This window comes from Ictidomys tridecemlineatus, chromosome 2 (genome assembly GCF_052094955.1).
Source record: "Ictidomys tridecemlineatus isolate mIctTri1 chromosome 2, mIctTri1.hap1, whole genome shotgun sequence".
NCBI lineage: Eukaryota > Metazoa > Chordata > Mammalia > Rodentia > Sciuridae > Ictidomys > Ictidomys tridecemlineatus.
In genome coordinates this window covers 225,318,414-225,337,932 of record NC_135478.1, presented here as the reverse complement: position 1 = coordinate 225,337,932, position 19,519 = coordinate 225,318,414, and the positions used below count along the sequence as shown (strand labels likewise).

Here is a 19,519-nt window from a genome sequence, read left to right as displayed (position 1 = left end):
AACCTAGACACCAGCGGCTCCGTGGAGCCTGTTGTGCAGGGCCAGAGGGGGAAAGAGCAGACTCACGGACACACAATAATGCAAATGGACACAGAGCCATTTAATAGAGTTGGTGGGTGAGAAAGGGGGAGGACTTGGGGAGGGCACAGGCCAGGAACCACAGAGGACAGTCATCTGGATAGGCAGATTCAGAAGGTGGGTGGGCTCCAGCTTTCAGGAATGTTCTGGCACTCTGCTCTGCCTGAAATAGCTGGGCTGCTCGCCCCTGCCTTTCTCACCAATAGCCTTGGGAAGAAGTATCCCGTCCACTAAGTCTCAGACTGGAGCAACCAGGAGTGGCCCCTTGCCTGATGCACAGTCTGTGTGCCACCTGCTGGAGGTCATTTAGGAGATGTGTCCCTCCCTGTTATATGTGAAGGGAGGGCAGGGAAGTTTTCATGGGGGGGGGGACTACCCTTGGGACAGGAATAAGTGTAGGCCCAGTTCCTAAGGCCAGTGACCAGCACAAGAAATCTCAAAGACAATGCAGAGGGAAAGGAGGTGTAAGCAGAGGGCCATCTGCTAGACTGTCCTGGGGTGATATTGGCAGGGAGCACTTTCAGAAAACAAAGGAAGAAGTAGTGCCCGCAGGACTGAGTGCCTGCTCGGCCCTGGCCAGGCTCTCACTGGCCTGGCGGTCCAGGTCGCAGCACTCTTGCAGTGTGTCTTGGAACTGCCGGCAGGCCTCCTCCAGGATGGAGCTGCTCCGGGTGGGCCACAGCTCCCAGTACCCAGGCTCCACCCAGGGCTGGGCTTCCGTGGCTCTGGGGCCTGGGCTGGAGCTGGGGCGCAAGGAGCTCTCCAGGTCACGGCACAGCTGGTAGAGCTCACTGCCACGCCCACTCACGCGCTCCCCATCGATGACCTTCAGGCCGGGCAGCAGCTCCCGGACCGCAGCCCAGTAAGAGGGGCTGGCACACAGAGGATTGCTGAGCCGGGCCAAAGGGTCCCGGAGCCGCAGGTACTCCAGGCCCCGTAGCCCAGACAGACACTGCAGCTGGCCAGGAGTGGCCAGCAGGTTGCCTGCAGCATTGAGACTCTGCAGGTTTTCGCAGGCGGCCAGTGGCTCCAGCCCGGTCAGGCGATTGTTGGACACATTGAGCACAGCCAGCTGGCGCAAGGAGGCCAGAGGGCCTAGCTGGGTAAGTGCGTTGCCTGAAAGGTCCAGCCACTCGATGCCCAGGCACTCCCCCAGGCAGCCCAGGTCGGCCAGCCCCAGGTCTCGCAGCTTCAGCAGCAGGATGGACTCCAGAGCAAACTCGCCTGTGCGGGACTTCAGCAGCTGGGGCGTGATGCGTGGCCCCTCAGCCTCTCCTGGCTGCTCACCTGGAGGTTCCATGGGACAGCTGGCTTGGATGATCTGGGCCTTGACAGGTCGTCACAGGGACATGGGCACCACTGAGTCCGCTGGCTGCTCACCCCCAAAAGGCACCCTCCACTCTCCTTGGGCCTGTTTTGATGCACACCTGGAGGGTGCGCAGGTCCCTAAGGAGAGACACACAATTAGGCACTTACTGTGACCTCTGCAGCAGGTGACAGAAGACACAAAGGCTGTCCCATCAGCCTTTACCACCAGAACCAACAAATCAACAGCCAAATAAGACCTAAAAGCCAAGGCCTGAAGACAGGCCATGACAGCCCAGCCTAAGGACAGCAGCCCCAGGTCACGCTGTGAGTTAGGGCCACACTGCACAGAATTCAGGCCCAATGTCACCTGTTCCATCCACTGGGGTAGGGCACAGTGGCCCATCCCTGTAATCACAGCTACTCAGGAGGCTGAGACAAGAGGGTCTCAAGTTCAAGGCCAATGTGGGCAACTTAGTGGGACCCTGTCTCAACAGAAAAAGGGATGCAACTTGTAGTAGAGTACATGCCTGGCATGCCTAGCAAAGCCTGCGCTTCCATCCCAGCACTGCCCCCCCCAAAAAAAAAAAATTGGACTGGGGGCAAAAATCTCAATTTTCTTTTTTCAGTAACCACTCATGATACATCATTATCAGTCATGAGGTATTCATTTTTTAAATGTCAAATTTATTTTTGACTAGATAATAGGAGGCCACCATCACCAGTTTCTTAGGTTTCCTTCCTGGGACAATGATGCACGTGGAAAACCAAATAAGCACACTGTACCTTGTTTCATTCACTTAAAATATTTCCTGAGACATTATTACCCTATATACATGCCTGTATATGTGTATGATCACACTACTGGTGTGGCTCTGCACCAGGTCCAGCCAGAGGAAGGAGAAGCTGTGCTCATTTGTGTACAATGTGTCAAAATGCATTCTACTGTCATGTGTAACTAATCAGAACAAATAATAAAATAAAATGTTAGGGCTTGGGTTGTAGCTCAATGGTAGAGCGCTTGCCTATCACGTGTGGGGCACTGAGTTTGATCCTCAGCACCACATATAAATAAAGATATTGTGTCCATCTATAACTAAAAATATATATATATTTTTAAATGGTATCTGAGCCAGGCACATGGCACATGCCTGTAATCCCAGTGACTTGGGAGGCTGAGGCATAAGTCAGTCTGGGCAACTTAGTGACACCCTTTCTCAAAAAGGGCTGGGGATAAAGCTCCATGGTAGAGTGACCCTGAGTTCAATCCCCAGTACAAAAAAAAGGGAAAGGGTTCCCAGATTTGGGGGCCAATTCCCCACCCTCTGGCTGGAGCTGCAGGGCCTGAGGAGTTGGCTTTTAATCCTAGATGAGGGCAAAAACTGAGGTCAAGGGAGGGGAGGTCCAGGGAAGCTGAGGTGAGCTAGGTATGGTTGCTCTCCACCCACTGCACCCCTGCCCACCCAAACCAGTTCTGACATCAACTGGTCAGATCAGCAGACCAGCACTGATCACTGTGCCAGACAGCCCAGTGCCAGCTGCAAAGATGACATCATTGCCCAAAAGGCAAGCTGGGGGAGGCCAGAGAGTCTTGGAACCAGTCTTGGAGGGAGGTATGGTGGGAGGGGTGGTCAACTAAGCTGGCAACAAACGGTGGGGGAGGGCACATTAAATCAGCAGTGACCATGGGACAGGGAGCCCAGGTACTCGTGCAGCATGAGGAAGGCAGCCTGGGGGCAGGGCCGATGGTGCTGCTGCCCACAAAGGGTCAAGGTTTAGGCAGAGAAGAAAACAAGAGCAGACCTCTGCTCTGCAAGTCAATCCCAACCCTCCAGACTCTTGGCAGGCCAAGGGCAGGTGACACCTGCAAAGGAGATCATGGCCCCTGCTGCTGAAGGACCTGGGGTGCAGGGCACTGGAATTCCCAAGTACACAGGATCAACACCACTGATTATGTCCCTCTCCAGGGAATCCGGGTCCAGAGCCCTGGCCATCAGCTCTTCCCACCCAACCAGCAAAGAGCTTTTTTTTTTTTTTTTTTTTTTGGTACCAGGGATTGATCTCAGGGCCATTCGACCACTGAGCCACATCCCCAGCCCTGTTTTGTATTTTAGAGATAAAATCTCACCTGAGTTGCTTAGACCTCACCATTGCTGAGGCTGGCTTTGAACTTGTGATCCTCCTGCCTCAGTCTCCAGCTGCTGGGATTACAGGCGTGTGCACCACCGCACCCCACCGCCACCGCCACCGCCGCACCCCACCGCCACCGCCGGCATAGCAAAAAGCTTTTTAAAGGACTCCCACCAGGGAGTCAGGAGACTGAATAGATCTTGTCCTCATTACACCTGTTCCTCACCTAGTCCCCCAGCCTGCAACACTCCAATCTGTTTTGTTGTTGTTTGAATTTCTAAATTCACACCTCATTTCTTTCCGAAAGGACTGGCAGTCATCCCTTGCAAGTGTGCATCCCCTCAACACGAGTGGGGTGGGGCATGTGAACAGGGGGTGATGCAGCCACTTGACATCTGAAGGAAATGGCCCTGGCCCATAGAGGGGGATGCAGGACAGCATCAGTGCATATGGTAGAAAAGAAACATGGAGACCCAACCCCAATGAAGATACAGAGTGACAGGGAGGGGAGAGGCCAGAACATTTGGCGATCTGACTAAGTGACTGGCAGGGGCCTCTCAGACAAGACATAGAGGGGACGCAACCGGAGAAGACCTCCAACGGGCTGGGTAGTGGAGCACTTGCCTAGCATATGCGAGATTTCAGCCCTCAGCACTGCAGGGGGAAGAAAACAGACTCCAGTTCCACACAGTGTGAGGGACCGGGTGGCCTCAGGCTGCACACACTAAGTGTGAGGGATGGTGTGGCCTCAGGCTCCAGAGGCAGCTGGATGAACGGCCTCAGGCGTTTTCAGTAGGAGGGGGCAGCCAGCGTAAAGGAGGGTGTGCAGTCCATGGGGCTAACCTTCAGGGGGACACTTGAAAGACCTCTGGGCATCTCTCCATGAAAGTGCACTGTCCTGGGATGGTGATTAGGAAGCCATGGTCAGTGAGAGGACAGAGGTCAAGGGCTACTTGAGTGAGGCTGGGAGGACAATGTGAGGCCTTAAAGGAGCGACAGCACAGTACTGGCCACACCTGCTGAACCTGGACAAGATGAGGCCGGACGTGGCTGGGGGCTGGGCAGTCGGTCTCAGGGGCGCTGGAACCAAGGCTGGCAGAGGGCTAAAGAGGGAGTCCCCTGAGGGACTGGGGCAAGGCCCTTTTCAAGGAGGACCGGCACTGAAGAAAGCGAGAGCCAGGGTAGAGGGAGATACCAGTGAGAAGGCCGACGTGCTCCATCACCACCTGAAAGCCGTGAGGCCATTTGCAGAGAGGAAAGTTATAGAAGAGGGAACGGCGAAGAAGAGAGGCCCAACTGGGTTAGGAATTTGGCCTTCCCTGCCCAAAAGTGCGCCTAGGTGAGACACATGCCTGCTAGAACCTAGCTCGGCCCCAGTGCCACCTCGTCTAGGCCTTAGCAGCTGGATATATGGCTGTGGTCAGAGCAAAACCGATTCTCATGGGGCCACAGAGTGCTATTGTGCTCCTGATCACGGACCAGGTGGCCCTCGGCAAACTCAGGACCATCAGTGCCCACCCATGCATGCAGTGGACACAGGTGCAGCAGAGAACGGCTCTGTCCACGCACAACTGCTCCAACCTGGCCTCTGCAAAGTGGCAGCCATCCTGTCCTGGTGACAGAAATGAACCATCCTCTGGGCCCAGCAGCAGGCAGTCTATAAGAGGATTGGGTGACATGGACACTCGGGTCTCCTGAGGAAGGCTGATGGTGAACAAGGGAAGATGAGCCCATTGCCCTACCAAGTCTCAGTTCATCTTTCTAGGAAACAGGACCAGAAAAAACAATGTTCATGGAGGGAGCTTGGACAGAACAGAGCCAAGTCTAAGGAGAAGTCCTTCAACCCTGAGCAGGCTCAGAAGTCACTCAGTGGCTTAAGTGACCTGGGAGCCTTCCTCCACCCATTTCCCTCTCCTAAGGCTCCACGGAGGCCTTCTTCACCTGGGTATTACCATTGCTCAGGGCAAGGTCTTTGCTGTGGGCCCTCAGGCATCGGCAGCAACCCTAGCCTCTGCCACTAGACACCAATAGAACCAGCCCCCTCCCCCAGATGTGACAACCATAACTGTCTCAGGACATTGCCAATGTCCCCCAGGAGACATAAATGCCCCCAGTGAGAAACAAGGTTCTGGAGTCCAAGCCTCTGAGCTCAGGACCACAGTGGTCCTCATCTTCTTCCTCCCACCCACCTCCTTCCTCCCCCCACTGTGCCCCCAGCCTGGCTTCTCCATCCTCTCTGAGGACACTGGGAGTCCGTTGAGTGCTGTCACACAAAACGAAGAATGGCAGTTCAGCTCAACCCGCTGTCCCTTAGGGCAACTTCAGGGGAAACCACCCTGCCCTGTCCACTGAACCAGGGTTTGCAGGGTGGGGGGGGGGTACGGGACTGCAGGCAGGGTTCTGGGAAGGTCTGGGGCATACCCCGCCCTCAAGAACAAAATACCCTGATTCCTAGCAGGGGACATTAAGAATATCCCTTTACAGCCACCACCCCTCCCTCAACAAGCCTTACCTCCTACGGGGAGCCTGGGAACACCCCCTTCCATAGGTCCCCATTGGAGTGCTATGGGCAGGAAGGACAGCCAGGGGATACGGAGGCCAATCTGGAATTCAAATCACGACACTCCAGCCATTAAATATGGTGTTCACAAAGCTTTATTTAAAGGATGCGATTGTTATAGCCAAAATGAAAATACTGCATATTAAACAGCTCATAGGGTATGACCTCAATATAAAAAAGGGACCATATCAAACCACTGAGATAGACTCTCTGAGTGACAAGATTATGGCTAACTTTCCCTGCTACCTTATATTTTCAATAATTTATTAATGTTACAGTGAAATAAGCTGATAATCTATCCAGGAAAGGCCACTGGACAGGCTTCCACAGCTGGCAGTCCAGCGAGGGGATGGTTTTGAGTGTGCACCTTTTTTCTTCCAACCCATCTTAGTGTCCACCTTGCCCAGAACTCTTCTGTCCAACCCCACTGGGTTCCTGGATCCCAATCCTCAGGTCCTATATTTGGTCCTACAAGAAGTCTGGGCAATCTGTTATTAGCGGGCTTCACACATACCTTTCTCTTTTAAATAAGGGATCTGCAGGACACAAGTGGCCAGGGAAGGGTGGAATGTAGACTCGGTCATGTATCAGCAAGAATGACCTGTTGAGGACTGGGGGAGCTCAGTTCTTGGTGCAAGCTGGTTAGTTCCACCCTCGGGAGTACTCTCTGGCCACTCTGGGATTCCCAAATCTGGTGCTTATTGTGCACATGCAGTGTAGGCACCTGCCTCCTGAGACAGCGACTCTACCTTGAGGTTCCTTCCTACAATGAAAGGAGCCTCAGGAGAGCTGCAGGAGTGTGTTAGTGTGTTTGTGTGTGTGTGTGTGTGTGTGTGAGATGCTGAATTCATACCCTACCTCTGGGCCCTGATAACTGTTTAGGAAAGCCTACCCACTTCTTTTTTCCAGAACTGAGGATTGGACTCAGGGATACTCTACCAATGAGCCATATCCCTAGCCCTTTTTTAATTTCGAGACAGGGTCTCACTAAGTAGCTGAGGCTGACCTCAAACTTGCAATCCTCCTGCCTCAGACTCCTGAGTCACTGGGATTACAGGTGTACATGACTGTGTCTGGCATGTTAGCCCTTCCATGCATACTGCTGAACATAACTGGATCAACACAGGCCTGGAAGATGACTTCAGAAAAGAATATAACAACCTGTCAAGAACCAAGAAGCTGTCCCCATCCTTACTGCACAGGCTTAAACAGATGTCCTCTGCCCTTTTCGGCTGCAGGGTTCCCTGAGGTTTTGAGGTCAGCAGACTACTGAGACACCTTCAAGCTCCTGAGCTCCTGGAACCTACTAGCACACACCCAAGTCTGCCCACCCCAGCACAGCAGATAGGCTATAGGGCCTGCTCCTGCTCAGCAGGGTCAGTACTGGAGCAGTTGAGGGGTGGTGGGGTGTAGTTGGGAAAGCTCTCCAGGTTGGTGTTGAGGAAGAGGAGCTGCTCCACAGTCTCCACTTTGAGCGGGGAGCCCTTTTCTGTGATGATGGGGCTGTTCAGGGCACCAAAGACACTTTCAGAGAAGGCTCTTGTGGGCGGGCAAGACAGATAGACTGTGGCCAGCTGGGCCAGGGCTGGCCAGGTTTTACGTTTCTTCTCCCAGTAATACAGTGGGTCCTCCTGAGCCCCGATGGTCTCGTTCTCTCGCAGGTACCGGCTGACAATGACGCTGGCTATGTGATTCTCAGTGGACAGCGAGGCCCCGCTGCTTTCTGAAGCCATCAGTCCCACGCTTTCCAGCTGCTCCAGCAAGGTCTTCTCCCTCTGGATGACCAGGAAAGAGCCAGACTCGCTGCTTTTCTGCAGAAGCTCCTTCTGGCCCTTCTTCTGGGGTCGCGGACCCTTGGCTACTTTGTTGGTGCTCACTCGAGAGCCCCTGGCGCGCTGCAGGGAGCCTGAGGTGGGCAGGGAATACTGGGAAACCATAATTTCCTTCACCTTGTACACAAGGACTTGTTTCCAGTGATCAATGTCAGCCCCTACGGGCAGGATGGCCTCAACCTTGCCCTTAAACCGGGGATCCAGCAACGTGGCCAGCACGAATTCCTCTCGGTAGAAGAGATCGTTGAGCTGACAATCTGTGGAAAGCTGCAAGGCCAAGCCCTCGGCCAGCCGCAAGGCCGCACCCACCTCCCCAACTCCCTGCTTCTGGAAGTGCCGATGCACCTGTTCTAGGAAGATGTGCAGATAGCGCACCTGGGGCAACACCTGGCTTAAAGAGGCCTGATCTGTGCTGGCCTCACGGATCACCATCTGGAAGGGCTGCAGGAGCTTGACCAGACTGTCTGCCAGGCTCCAAAACATGGCTGAGAGGGCAGTGCTGGCCTTGCCTGGCTGCTGTTTCTCCGAGTACTCCTGCAGGGCCTGCTGCTGCTCCACCAGCCACTCCATGAGGTGGTAGGCTGAGCTCCAGTGGTCTGAGAGCTCCTCGAAGGGCTGCTGGGCTGGGAGGCCACACTGGTGCTGGAGCTGGCTGAGGAGATTCCGGGCCTCTGCGGAGCCTTGGAAATGGCTGTAGATGGCCCTGGCTGTGCCCAGGATGATCTGGACGCTATGATGGTGACACAGAAAGTTGCTCACCACTGAGTCAAGGCAGTGGGCAAAACAAGGGATGAGGGTGTAGCCCTCAGCCTGCAGGGCCAGGTCCAGGGCAGGGCAGCCACCAGACACCAGGAAACCTGCTCTTAGGGAGCCACGGCCCAACCACAGGTTAATCTGATCCAGCAGCTCGGGCTGCCTGTCCTCTGTCGCTCTTTCCAGGCCTCGGATCCAGAGCAGGGCTTTCTTCCTCAGGCTCCCCGATGCCCCAAGCTTGCTGCCTGACTGTGCCACCACCCAGTGGGCACTGACGGCCATATAGTTCACCATGGAGTCGTGGGTCAACGTAGAGGCTGTGAGGTGAACATGGCCCTCCTCTGCCCACTGCATCTCCTGAAGCACTTGTTCACCCACAGCCTCGTGGAGCAGGGGCAAGGCTTTGTCGCAGAAGAATGCTGGGGAGGGCAGGTGGTAGCGAGGGTCCACTTGCGTCATGAACCTCTTAAAGGGTTTGGAGGAAACAAAGGAGAAGGGCAAGGCCAGGCTGCACAGCAGCTCTGTGATGCTGTGGTTCCAGGTCTCCGTGTGGGGTTGTTCGGGGGCATTTGTGTCATTAGGCCTGTCCTTGACTGCAACAGGGAAAGCAGGCAGGGGCGATGAGGACAAAAGTGGCTGGTCAGGTCCGTCCAGGTCTGGCTCTCTGCCACGTTGTCCCAAGAACACAGTGTCTGGGTGGTGTATGGGCACCAGTTGTCCCCTTGAGGCAAAACTGGCAGCATCCACGGGCAAGGCCTGTAGCTGTGCCTGTTCCATGTCCTCTACCCCCTTGCCAGGGCTGCTGGTAGCTAGCCCTCTCTCCCACTCTAGCCCATGCTGGCTGGCCAGGTGATGGACGAGGCCTGAGGCTTGGGACTGCCCCTCAGTTTTGCACAGTCTGACACTGACGTGACACAAGGTACAGAGGACTCGGCAGCTGTTCTTTAAATCAATGGTGAAGAACTGTCTGATGTCGGACACGGCTGTCAGACCTGTGGCACGCAGAAGGCCTGCGGAATGCGGGGAAGAATTCAAGCCCTGATTTTCTGTTTTCTTAGCTTTAACCAACTTTTTCAAGCAGGGGGTCTCCTGAAGGTTCAGCTGGGGCCCCAACTTCTTCTTTACTGCAGAATGAGAACGCTTTTTCTTCCCCTTCTTGGGGCGTTGCCTCGCCTCTCTGGCCAGATGCACAGTGAGGTCAGCTGGCACCGCCTCCTCATTCTCTCTCGATTGGTTTGCCTCCAACCTTTCAGGACTGGTCATTTGCAGGGAGGGGGGTTGGGGCTGAATCAGGGCTGGGGTAGAGGGGGCAGCTCTAGCACCACCCAACAAGGACCTAGCCTTCCGTCCTGCCGGCTCTCCTTCCTCTGTGCACCCACATGCCTTCCGCTTGGACACCTTCCTCTTCTCGGGCTGTGTGTGAGGCTCCTGCCCAGGCACAAGTCTGAGGCCCTGAATTCCAGAGTTTGTCTTTGGTTTATTCTGCTCAGAGCTGGCCTGGCACTTTGCCTGGGAAGTGGCGGGGTGAAGACCAGGCCTCCTCATGGGGTGGGTTTTCCTCTTCCCACAGGAGGAAGGTACGCCAAAGGCAGTTTCTACCTGCTTCTCCTGGAAAACTTGGCCCGAGTCAGATGAAGGGACCAATGTACCACTGGGTGGGGGCCAGGAGCTGCTCCTCTGCAGAGACAAGTGCCTTTCACGTTTCTTTTGGGAGCCCAGGGATCCGACTTTCCTCCTGTGACCACTGCCAGCATTTTCTTCGCTGCACGGAAACTCCAGCTTGACTTCAGTCTGTGGCAGGCCAAGTCCACGAGAGATATTGGTGGCTGTGGTTTTGAAGTCAGAGCTGGGACAAGCCAAGGTGGCAGCTGGGCTCTTGGGTCTGGCCACAGGGCAGCTGGCACACACAGAGGGCTCCTTTCCCACCAATCTGGAGGGGATCTGCCTCTTGCGGGCCTTTTTGCTTTTCTCCATTTCTATTATGCTTGGGAACTTGGCGAAATGAGAAGACAGGCCCAGGCTGCAAGGCAAGATGAAAAGCACGGTTCTCACTGTCCCCACCTAACTCTGGGGACCACTGAGGGGAAGGGGAGGCCCAGACAGGACAGGAGAAAGAAGGTCAAGAGACAAGTGGCGAGGCACAGCAAGAGAGTGAACTCAGGCCCAGGACCAACTCCCCAGGCCACGAACTCCCAGGTGAAGAGCAACTTTCACTCCTCTAGCCAGACAGGGCACTTGGGAGGCTGGTCCCCACGGCTCTCTGCACATTACAGGCTTCTGTGTGCATCTTCTTTGCCAAACTGATGGACTTTCCCCTTTTTTCTTTCAATGTCTGAGAACACAGGAGGCACGTGATTTTTCTTTTCTTTATATTTTAGTTGTAGTTAGACACAATAAATCCATTTTATTTATTTTTATGTGGTGCTGAGGATCAAACCCAGGGCCTTGCACATGCTAGGCGAGCACTCTACCACTGAGCCACAAGCCCAGCCCCACGTGGTGATTTTTCTATGGGGTGTAGTAGATACCAAGTAAAGTAGACAAGAGCCCCATGTTGACTCACACGTGCAGAAGGCAAGAAGAAGTTCCACGTGGTCTGTGCGACCCACGGAAGGGAATGACCTCACCAGCAAGTCCTGGCAGTTTTCCCAGGGGGGAGACTAGTAAAAGGGAGAGGGGCTCCCAAGCTGTGTCTTGAAAACCTGGGCAGCAGGAGGGCACAGTAAATGTACAATGTGGCTCAAAATTGGTTAAAAAAAAAAACAAAAAAGGCAGCCTGGGGTCCTGAGCCAGAGGTGTTGCTGGTCAGCCTCCTGCAGAGAACACAGATGGAGCATCCCCAGTGCCCTCTCTTTCCTGTCACAGACAAACCTCCAGGAGGGCTATTTTCTCACCCCCCATTCCTGTCAATACCTGCTCCTCTAGGGGTCTTGCCCCTAACTCAGTGGCTTTTCCGCCACCCCCCACCCCAACTTCCTCCTCTTGAAATGCCCTTTCCCCTCAGGCAGGAACACATTGTCTTGGTTTTCCTCCCACCTCAGGTGCCTCTTCCTCTGGGTGTCCCCCGAGTGATGATCCTCAGGCTGCCTCTCTGGGCCCACCTGCACCCAGGCTGCTCTGCTCTGCACCCAGGTCTGTCTGGGGATCAGGGTTCTCTCTTAAGCTCCCCTCGCCTGCTCTCCCTGCGTGCCACTCCGCCTTGGTTAACGGGACACCCTGCCACCCATACCTGGGTGTGATCTTCAATTCACTTTCCCGGGTGTGAGGTTGAGTTCAGGACTGGGAAAGGGACAAGACCCTCAGAAGTCAGGAGACACAGGAAGAGAGAAGAAAAGAAGACGGTAGAGGAGGAAGAGCCCAGGGGGCCAGGATGCACGTCCTGGTGATGGAGAAGACTCCGAGGAAGGCGACTTAGACACCCACCCACAGCACCCGAAGCCAGCAGAGAAGATCAAGAGGAGATCAAGAGGGAAGACGGAGAACCCAGACACCTTGACACCGAGTGCTGTCCAATATTACAGATCCCCGGAGACGGCAGGTCTGTACTTCCCAGGTGTCAAGCCACCCGGCTCTGAGTCTCTGTCAGGAGACGATCCTTCCAGAGAGCAGTCTCCAAGGCTAAAGCAGCAACACCCTCAAGCTTATTTCACAGAACTCAGTCATCCACCCAGACATCAGATGAACAAAGGCCCGCGTGAGGTGCCCCATGGGAGGCTGGATAACATCGGGAATGACATTCCAGATACTGTCTTGGACCCAGAAGGCTGCTTCCACATGTGAGCACTGGAAGGGACTTACCTCAGCTCGTGCTTCCTGACTGGAGAATGCAACCCAGACTGTGAGTTCAAACCTCCAGAAGGAGTCTGTAGGCTATATCACCATCAATGAGGACACAGGGCACTAAAACCAGGCCACGGTAGACAACCTGGTAGAAATGGGAAACACCTGTCTGTTAAGAGCTATAGCCCAGGGGCACACCCCAAAACCTTCACCCAAGATCCACTCGTGTACCTCAGGGTACCGATCCTGTTGCTTCCCAATTAGCTTTGTCCTATTCGGATGCTATACTCAGTGTATTCAACCTTTTAACAAAGATTCATGAAATACTCACTACGAGCCAGCATTAAGCCCTCAAGATAAAAATATGGCTGGGTGCAGTGGTACATACCTGTTATCCCAGTGACTTAGGAGGCTGAAGCAGGAGAATTCCAAGTTGAAATCAGCTTCAGCAACTTTGCAAAGCCCTGAGCAACTTAGCATGACCCTGTCTCAAAGTAAAAAATAAAAAGGGCTGAGGATGTGACTCAGTGGTAAACTGCCCCTGGGCTCAATCCCCAGTACCAAAACACAAATATAGGAGAATAACTGCCCTGGGGCATTTGGGGTGAGAAACCAGTTCCAGTCTCTTAAATCAAATGGAGTAGCATCTGTATATGATCTACACACATCATCCCACATTCTTTAATCATCTCCGATTACCTATAATACTTGGTATATGTAAATGCTATGTAAATAATTGCTAAGCCCTATTGTTTGGAACTAATTTTAAGAAAAATTCTGCACATGTTCAGGGCAGACACAATTTTTTTCTTTCTTTCTTTTCTTTCCCCCCAGTACTAGGAATTGAACCCAGGGCTTTAGCGTGGAGCTACACCTCCAGCCCCACAATTTTTTCCTGATAATTATGACCTCCCATTGGTTACAGAACCTGCAGCTGTGGAAGACTGACTATACTTCAAGTGTTGGAGATGGAGATGGGAGGAAAGGGCTTGGCTGCAACCCTAAACAGAGAACAAGTACAATGGGAAGAGGGGCAAGCTAACTACACAGGACAAAGGTCAAATCCAAGGCTGGAGCTTCCAGAGAAAACGGGTTGAGAGCACAGGAGGGGGAAGGGATTGGCCTTAGAGTTAGGGCAGACGAGGCATTGATCAGGTGGGGGGGGGTGGGCGGGAATGAAGTCCTTTATGCCTGAGGGACTATTGGTCCCCCAGAGGAAGCCAGGCCACTGGTAAATGTGTGGGCTTAATGAATCTGAGGCTATCCAATTCAGACTGCTCTTGCCAATCCTTTCCCTGAGGGCGCCCAGAGAGAGGGGCCACTCCTCTATTTCTAAGGTGCCTTAATTATGCCAGATCTTTTCCAATTCTTACTCTGCCCAGGCCCGCCAGTCCCCACCTTTCACCCCGTCCCTGGCGCACCCCCATACTAGGGCACTAGTGAAGCCAGATTTAAAGATAGTTAGTATAGTTAGGAAAATCAGGTCTAATATCCAGTAAAATCGAAAATGAAAGCCAGGGCTGGGGATGTGGCTCAAGCAGTAGCGCGCTCGCCTGGCATGCGTGCAGCCTAGGTTCGATCCTCAGCACCACATACAAACAAAGATGTTGTGTCTGCCGAGAACTAAAAAATAAATAAATATTTAAAAAAAAAAAAAGAAAGAAAAAGAAAATGAAAGCCATATTGAGAATGCGCACGGGAAAGCAGAGCAGCACTTGGGGAAATTGAAATGTTAATGTTCCCAAGGCCCAGAGCCCATTCTAAAGAAATGTTAATGGAGCAGCTCCCAGCAAACAGCAAGGTGCTAATCAGTAGCGCCCCAGGTCCTTCCTGCCCAGATTACTCCAGTGGCCCAACTGCCCCTCACCTTTCAGGTCTTCCCACCTACATTCTGTCACTGCAAGATAACAGAACAAAGGACAGCAACAGCGACAAAATGCGGGAAAGGTGAAAGACCTTAACTATAAAAAGGGGAAGACATGGCCCTTCCACGGATTCCACCTCTTGGGTCCCCTTCTTCCTCCGGGGAGAAGTCTTTTCTGCTGTCTTAATAAAGCTTCTACTTTCCACCCTAAACTTGCCTCGGGGTGCTTCTCTGGTGTTATACTTCAGCATCAAGGAAGCAAAGACCGTCACCGGGAAACAGCGGTAACACTAGCTGGGCCCTCAAGTCCTGGGCTTCTAAGCAGGTGGAAAGGTGGTGGGGAAAAGGAGGAATGTGTTGGAAGTTCAAGAGCGAAAACCACTATATATTTTTAGATTTTGTCCCACATACACATTTGGCTTACAAAAACCTAAAGGGGGACGTCTTAAATAATAATCAAACATCACCAGACCTTTAAGTTAGGCAAAAGTGACACAAAATGAGATCTGTTGAAACAACGCACCACCAAAACGTTCTGCTTTTTCCCGGGAGGTGGGGGTGAGGGTCCCCGGTGGCCTAGAAGGACGGTGTCCAGAACCCGGGCTCGGCTACCCGCCAGGTGCGCCCACGAGCCTGCGCGCACCGGGCGCCTGCGCTACGCCGTGGGCGAGGACAGCACCCAGCTGGAGGGCCGCCGCGGGTTAACTGAGTCCGGTCGGTAACAGCATCCAGGGCGGCTCTCGGCTCCGAAGTGGCTGAGGGCGGTCTGTCCCGCAGCTCTGGCCTCATCCGTGCGTAAGAGCTCTGGGACCGGACCGGGCCGGCCGCGGAGGGCCCCAGCCGTGCGCCCGCAGCGTAAATCTAGCAGGTCGCCCCCGAACCTCAGCTCCCGAGACCGGAAAGTGGGACGGTGGCGTCCCCCGCGGCTTACCTGGGGCCAGGTGCCAGGGCTGGGTCCGCGCGCCCAAGGGAGGTGCACGCCAAGCCGCCGCTGCGCTTCTCCCAGCGCAGAAGGAGGGAGTCCCCACGACGCGCCAACCGGAAGGCAGAGACCAGGAACTGCAAGTTCCGGAGCGGGCAAGGGGCTGCTTCGGTGAGCCCCAGCCCGCAGGGGTCTCCGCGCGCACCCGCGGCCCAGCGCTTGGTACGTTCCTAGCGCCCGCGGCGGGCTCCAGTGCGCAGGCGCGGACCGCAGGACCGGAGAGTCTTAGGTACCAACCGGTTTAGTACGGTTTTGGAGAAAGCTTTTGTATGCCCTTATCTAATACAAACGTTGGAGTTCACTGTACCAGCTCCGGACCCCTCCAAGAGATCCCAGTCCACCCGATCCACTCCGCGGGCGCTGCAGGTGGAAGGCCACAAAAGATGATAGTGAGATGGGATTTAGGATAAAGAAAGGACCCTCCCACAAGCCATTGAGATGCAGAAAGCACAGTTGTAAATCTTGAGCCTGAGCAACTTGCCCTTGGCCCCTGCCCTTATAAAATGAGGGAAATATATAAGCAAATGATAAAAACTGCTGCAAAATTGTGTAGCTCCACCCTGCCTGCGTCTCTAGTCCAGCCCCTAGTAGGGCTCTCGGCCCCCTGTAGATATGAACACCCCACACCAACGGGTTGCTGTCCCTCCCTCTGGCCATGGCTAGCATTCTCCGTTGAGTGTGTATTCCATACTTTACCCCGAAGGTGTCTCTCTTTTGAGATTGCTCCCCATCCCCACTTCTCCCTTGAATATGTATCTACTTTCCTAAATAAACCTCTGCCTTTGCTTTTGACTGCAACGTACTGAAATTCTTTTCCATCCAGTATGGCGAAAACCCCGCTGGTCCAGAATTGAGTTCCCCCTTCTCTCTGCGAACTCCTCCAACCCTTCTCTGGAGACATCAGTTCCCCAGCAACAGTAAGAAGGAGCCACAAGTCGGCATGGTGAGGCCCCAAAGGCCTTGCAAACCGCATTGCCCAAGGCTCGAAAGAAAAGGCTGCATTCTGCGGTGGAACAGAGAATGGCCCTTTCCCTTGTGGGCGCCAAAGTTTACAACTTTTGCCTCACAGGCTATGTTAGCTCCTTTCCACCAGAGTCAGAAAAACTCCGAAGGCCTCCTCCTCCTGTCCCAAGCCAATCAACTCCAGGCTTGTGCAGTCCTCCACCTAGGACTTAAAACAGGGAGCTCTGGAACAAGAGTGTGTATACACTTTAGCTTTACCCTTTACCAAAGTTATTTGGAATCTCAACTGATCCTCTCCATGCCTCAAAGATGAAGCTGTTGTTTTTTTCCACTGTACAGATGAGGAAACCGGTACTCAGTTGCACAATAAGAGATATTAGCTGTTAAAGAAAAATTATCCAAACAACTGTTAAAGATGGCAAAAGATTCCTTTCTTTAAGAGGGCTCTGCGGTAGGAGAGTGCTCCTGTCTCAAGATCTTGAGTCGCCGGGATTGTAGGCATGTGCCACCTCGCCCTGCTGATCTGAATGCTGTTGCCCCTACCTGCCACCACACACACACACACACACACACACACACACACACACACACAGAGAATTCATCTATCAAGATCCTGACCAACAAGGTGACAGGTCTTTGGGAGGTGATTACATCGTGAAGGTGGAGGCCTCATGAACACACTTAGAGGCCCCAGAGAGCTGGTTTATCCCTGCTACCATGAGAAGATACAACAAGAGGTCACCCCCTTGAATCAGGACCTATGAACCAGGACACAGGCCTTCATCTGACACTAAAATTGCTATCCCCTCAATCTGGGACTTCCCAACCTTCAAAACTGTGAGGACTTATTTTCTGTTGTTTACAAGCTACCCAGTTGATAGTATTTTGCTATAGCAACCAATGGACTAAGAAAAGTATATACTTGTATGTCTGATTTTCAGCTGGGCTCTACCACTAAGATACATCCCCAGCCCTTTTTTATTTTTGAGATAGGGTCTTGCTAAATTGCTGAGACTGGCCTCAAGCTTTCAATCCTCCTGCCTCAGCCTCCTGGTGTTCTCGATAATCATTTCTTCTTTTTTTAAATTTAATTTTTTTTTTTTAGTTGTAGTGGATACAATGCCTTTACTTTATTTATTTACATTTGTATGGTGCTGAGGATTGAACCCAATGCCTCGAATGTGCTAGGCAAGCGCTCTACTGCTGAGCCACAACCCCAGTCCCCTAATCATTTCTTTTTATTGGCAAGTAGAATTCAGTTATGTGCGGATAGCACAGTTTGTTTACCTATTCACCCCACTGATGATTTGGTTGTGTCCAGTTTTGGTCTATTGCAAATAAAGAATATGTGTTGTGTAGACCTATGTTTTCATTTATCCTGGACAAGTAAGATAGTAGTGGGTGTACTGGGTTATATGGTAAGTCCTGCTTAGCTTTTTAAGAGAAGACTGACAAACTCTTCCAAAATGTTCATGCCATTTTGTGCTCTTCCGGGCAATCTTCCAGTTGCTCCAAATCCTTACCAACACTTTGTCAGTCTTTTTCATTTTAGCCATTCAAGTGGTTGTGGTTGTATCTCATTGTAGTTTAAAGTTGCATCTCCAGATGACGGATGGGGTTGACTTCGTTTTTGTGCTCATTTGCCATTTGTACTTCTTCTGTTGTGAAGAATGGGTTCAAATGTCTTTAAAACTTTGGTTTGTCTTGTTCAGTTATGAGTTCTTTATATATTTAGGATATGTTATGGTTCAGATCTGAGGTGTCCCCCCCAAAACCCTTGTACTAATGCCCGAATGTTCAGAGGGGAAGTGATGATTGGATTGTGAGAGCTGTAACCTGCGCAGTCCGTCCTAGCCTGAGCAGACTGACTTGGTGGCAACTGTAGGCTGGAGGAGGTGGGTCACAGGGGGTGTCCCTGTGGTCCACTCCCCGCTTTCTCTCTCTGTCTGCTTCTTGACCCTGCCATGAGCTTTGCAGCTTCCCCCATGATGTTGCCCAGACCAGTGGAGTGGGCTGTCTGTGGACTGAGACCCCTGAAATGCTGAACCCCAAAGAAACTTTTCCTCCTCTAAACTATTCTTATTGGGCATGTTGGTCACCGTGATGCAAAAGCTCATGAAAACAGGCTCCAAGTCCTCTGACGGATGTGTACACTGCAAACATGTTCTCCATTTTGTGGTTGCTTTTCATTTTCTTAATTATTTTGAAGAGCAGAAGGAGAGATGGGGCAGTCTGATTACACTCCCACTTTCTACATGGTCCTTCTCTCCCTTCCTGGACCTAATTTCTCTAGGATTTCCACTTGAAGTAGAAATATATGAAGAACTTGCATAAATCAATAGGAAAAACAAAATACCAAAAGAGATCAACGGAAGAAAATCAGAGCCCAGAAATAGATTTAAATTTGCTGGGCATGTTTAAAAAAAACAAAAACAAAAAAACAAAAAGCCAAACAAAATACTAACATACTAGAAAGTCAGCTAATGAAGTGAACAGGCAAATTAGAGAAGCAGAAACCCAGTGGTCAGTAAACAAGTTCCATCTCACACACACCATCTAACGGAAAAAATGCAAAAGGATGAAGATCCAGGCACTTGTAAGATTGGTAGGAATGGAGATGGAAACAAACATTTTGGAGAGGAGTTTGGCAATACCTTGTAATGTTGACAGCTCTCTGGTTCGAGATGTGTGTCTGTGTTAGTCGTCCTGTGACCAAAATACCAGCAAGAACAGCTTAGAGCAGGAGAGATTCACTTTGGCTCATAGTTTCAGTCCATGCTGAGCTGGCTCCGTTGCTCGAAGCCCAGAGAGTGGGAAGAGAGAGACAGAAAAGAGAAAGTACGGAAAGGGCCAGAGAGAAACCCAGCCCTTCCAGGACAGTGTGCCCAGTACCGTGGTGTTTGGCTTGAATTTTAATTTAGTTAAATTTCTAAAGCTTTATTTAAAAAAGCTTCCATAGCTTTTTATCTAAAAGGATTCCATAGCTTCTGATTTTTTTTTTTTTACTTTTTCCTTTCCTTTAGATATCTTTCCCATTACATAATAATTTTTAAAAATTCTGTTTTCTTGTAGCACATTTATAGCGTCATTTAAATTTGTTGGATCTTGGATCCATTTGGCATTTCTTTTGTTGCTGGGGAGGTCTATTTCTTTTTCTCTTTGGTACCAGAGGACTGAACTCAGGGGGCCTTAACTATTGAGCCACATCCCCAGCCCTTCTTATTTTTTGTTTTGAAACAGGATCTCACTAAGATGCTCAGGGCCTTGCTAAG

The 19,519-nt window shown here is 52.1% G+C and overlaps 1 protein-coding gene across 6 annotated transcripts; it reads right to left on the bottom strand.

Annotated features, from left to right (window-relative positions):
• Nucleotides 1-79: 79 nt before the first annotated feature.
• On the bottom strand, nucleotides 80-18,609 carry Lrrc61 (leucine rich repeat containing 61). 6 transcript variants are annotated; one of them, XM_005326644.5, is made up of 4 exons: nucleotides 15,234-15,746; nucleotides 12,827-12,922; nucleotides 12,457-12,583; nucleotides 80-1,524 (listed from the first exon to the last, which is right to left on the bottom strand). In XM_005326644.5, exon 4 carries the CDS (start codon nucleotides 1,376-1,378, stop codon nucleotides 599-601), a length of 780 nt encoding a protein of 259 aa, XP_005326701.2. In that variant the 5' UTR covers nucleotides 1,379-1,524; nucleotides 12,457-12,583; nucleotides 12,827-12,922; nucleotides 15,234-15,746; the 3' UTR covers nucleotides 80-598. The 6 variants fall into 6 exon arrangements, with proteins under 6 accessions (XP_005326701.2, XP_077896922.1, XP_021582935.2 ...); XM_078040794.1 differs by lacking the exon at nucleotides 80-1,524 and adding an exon at nucleotides 6,151-10,678 and having other exon boundaries at nucleotides 12,827-12,926; nucleotides 15,234-18,609; XM_078040793.1 differs by lacking the exon at nucleotides 80-1,524 and adding an exon at nucleotides 6,151-10,678 and having other exon boundaries at nucleotides 15,234-18,609.
• Nucleotides 18,610-19,519: the final 910 nt, after the last annotated feature.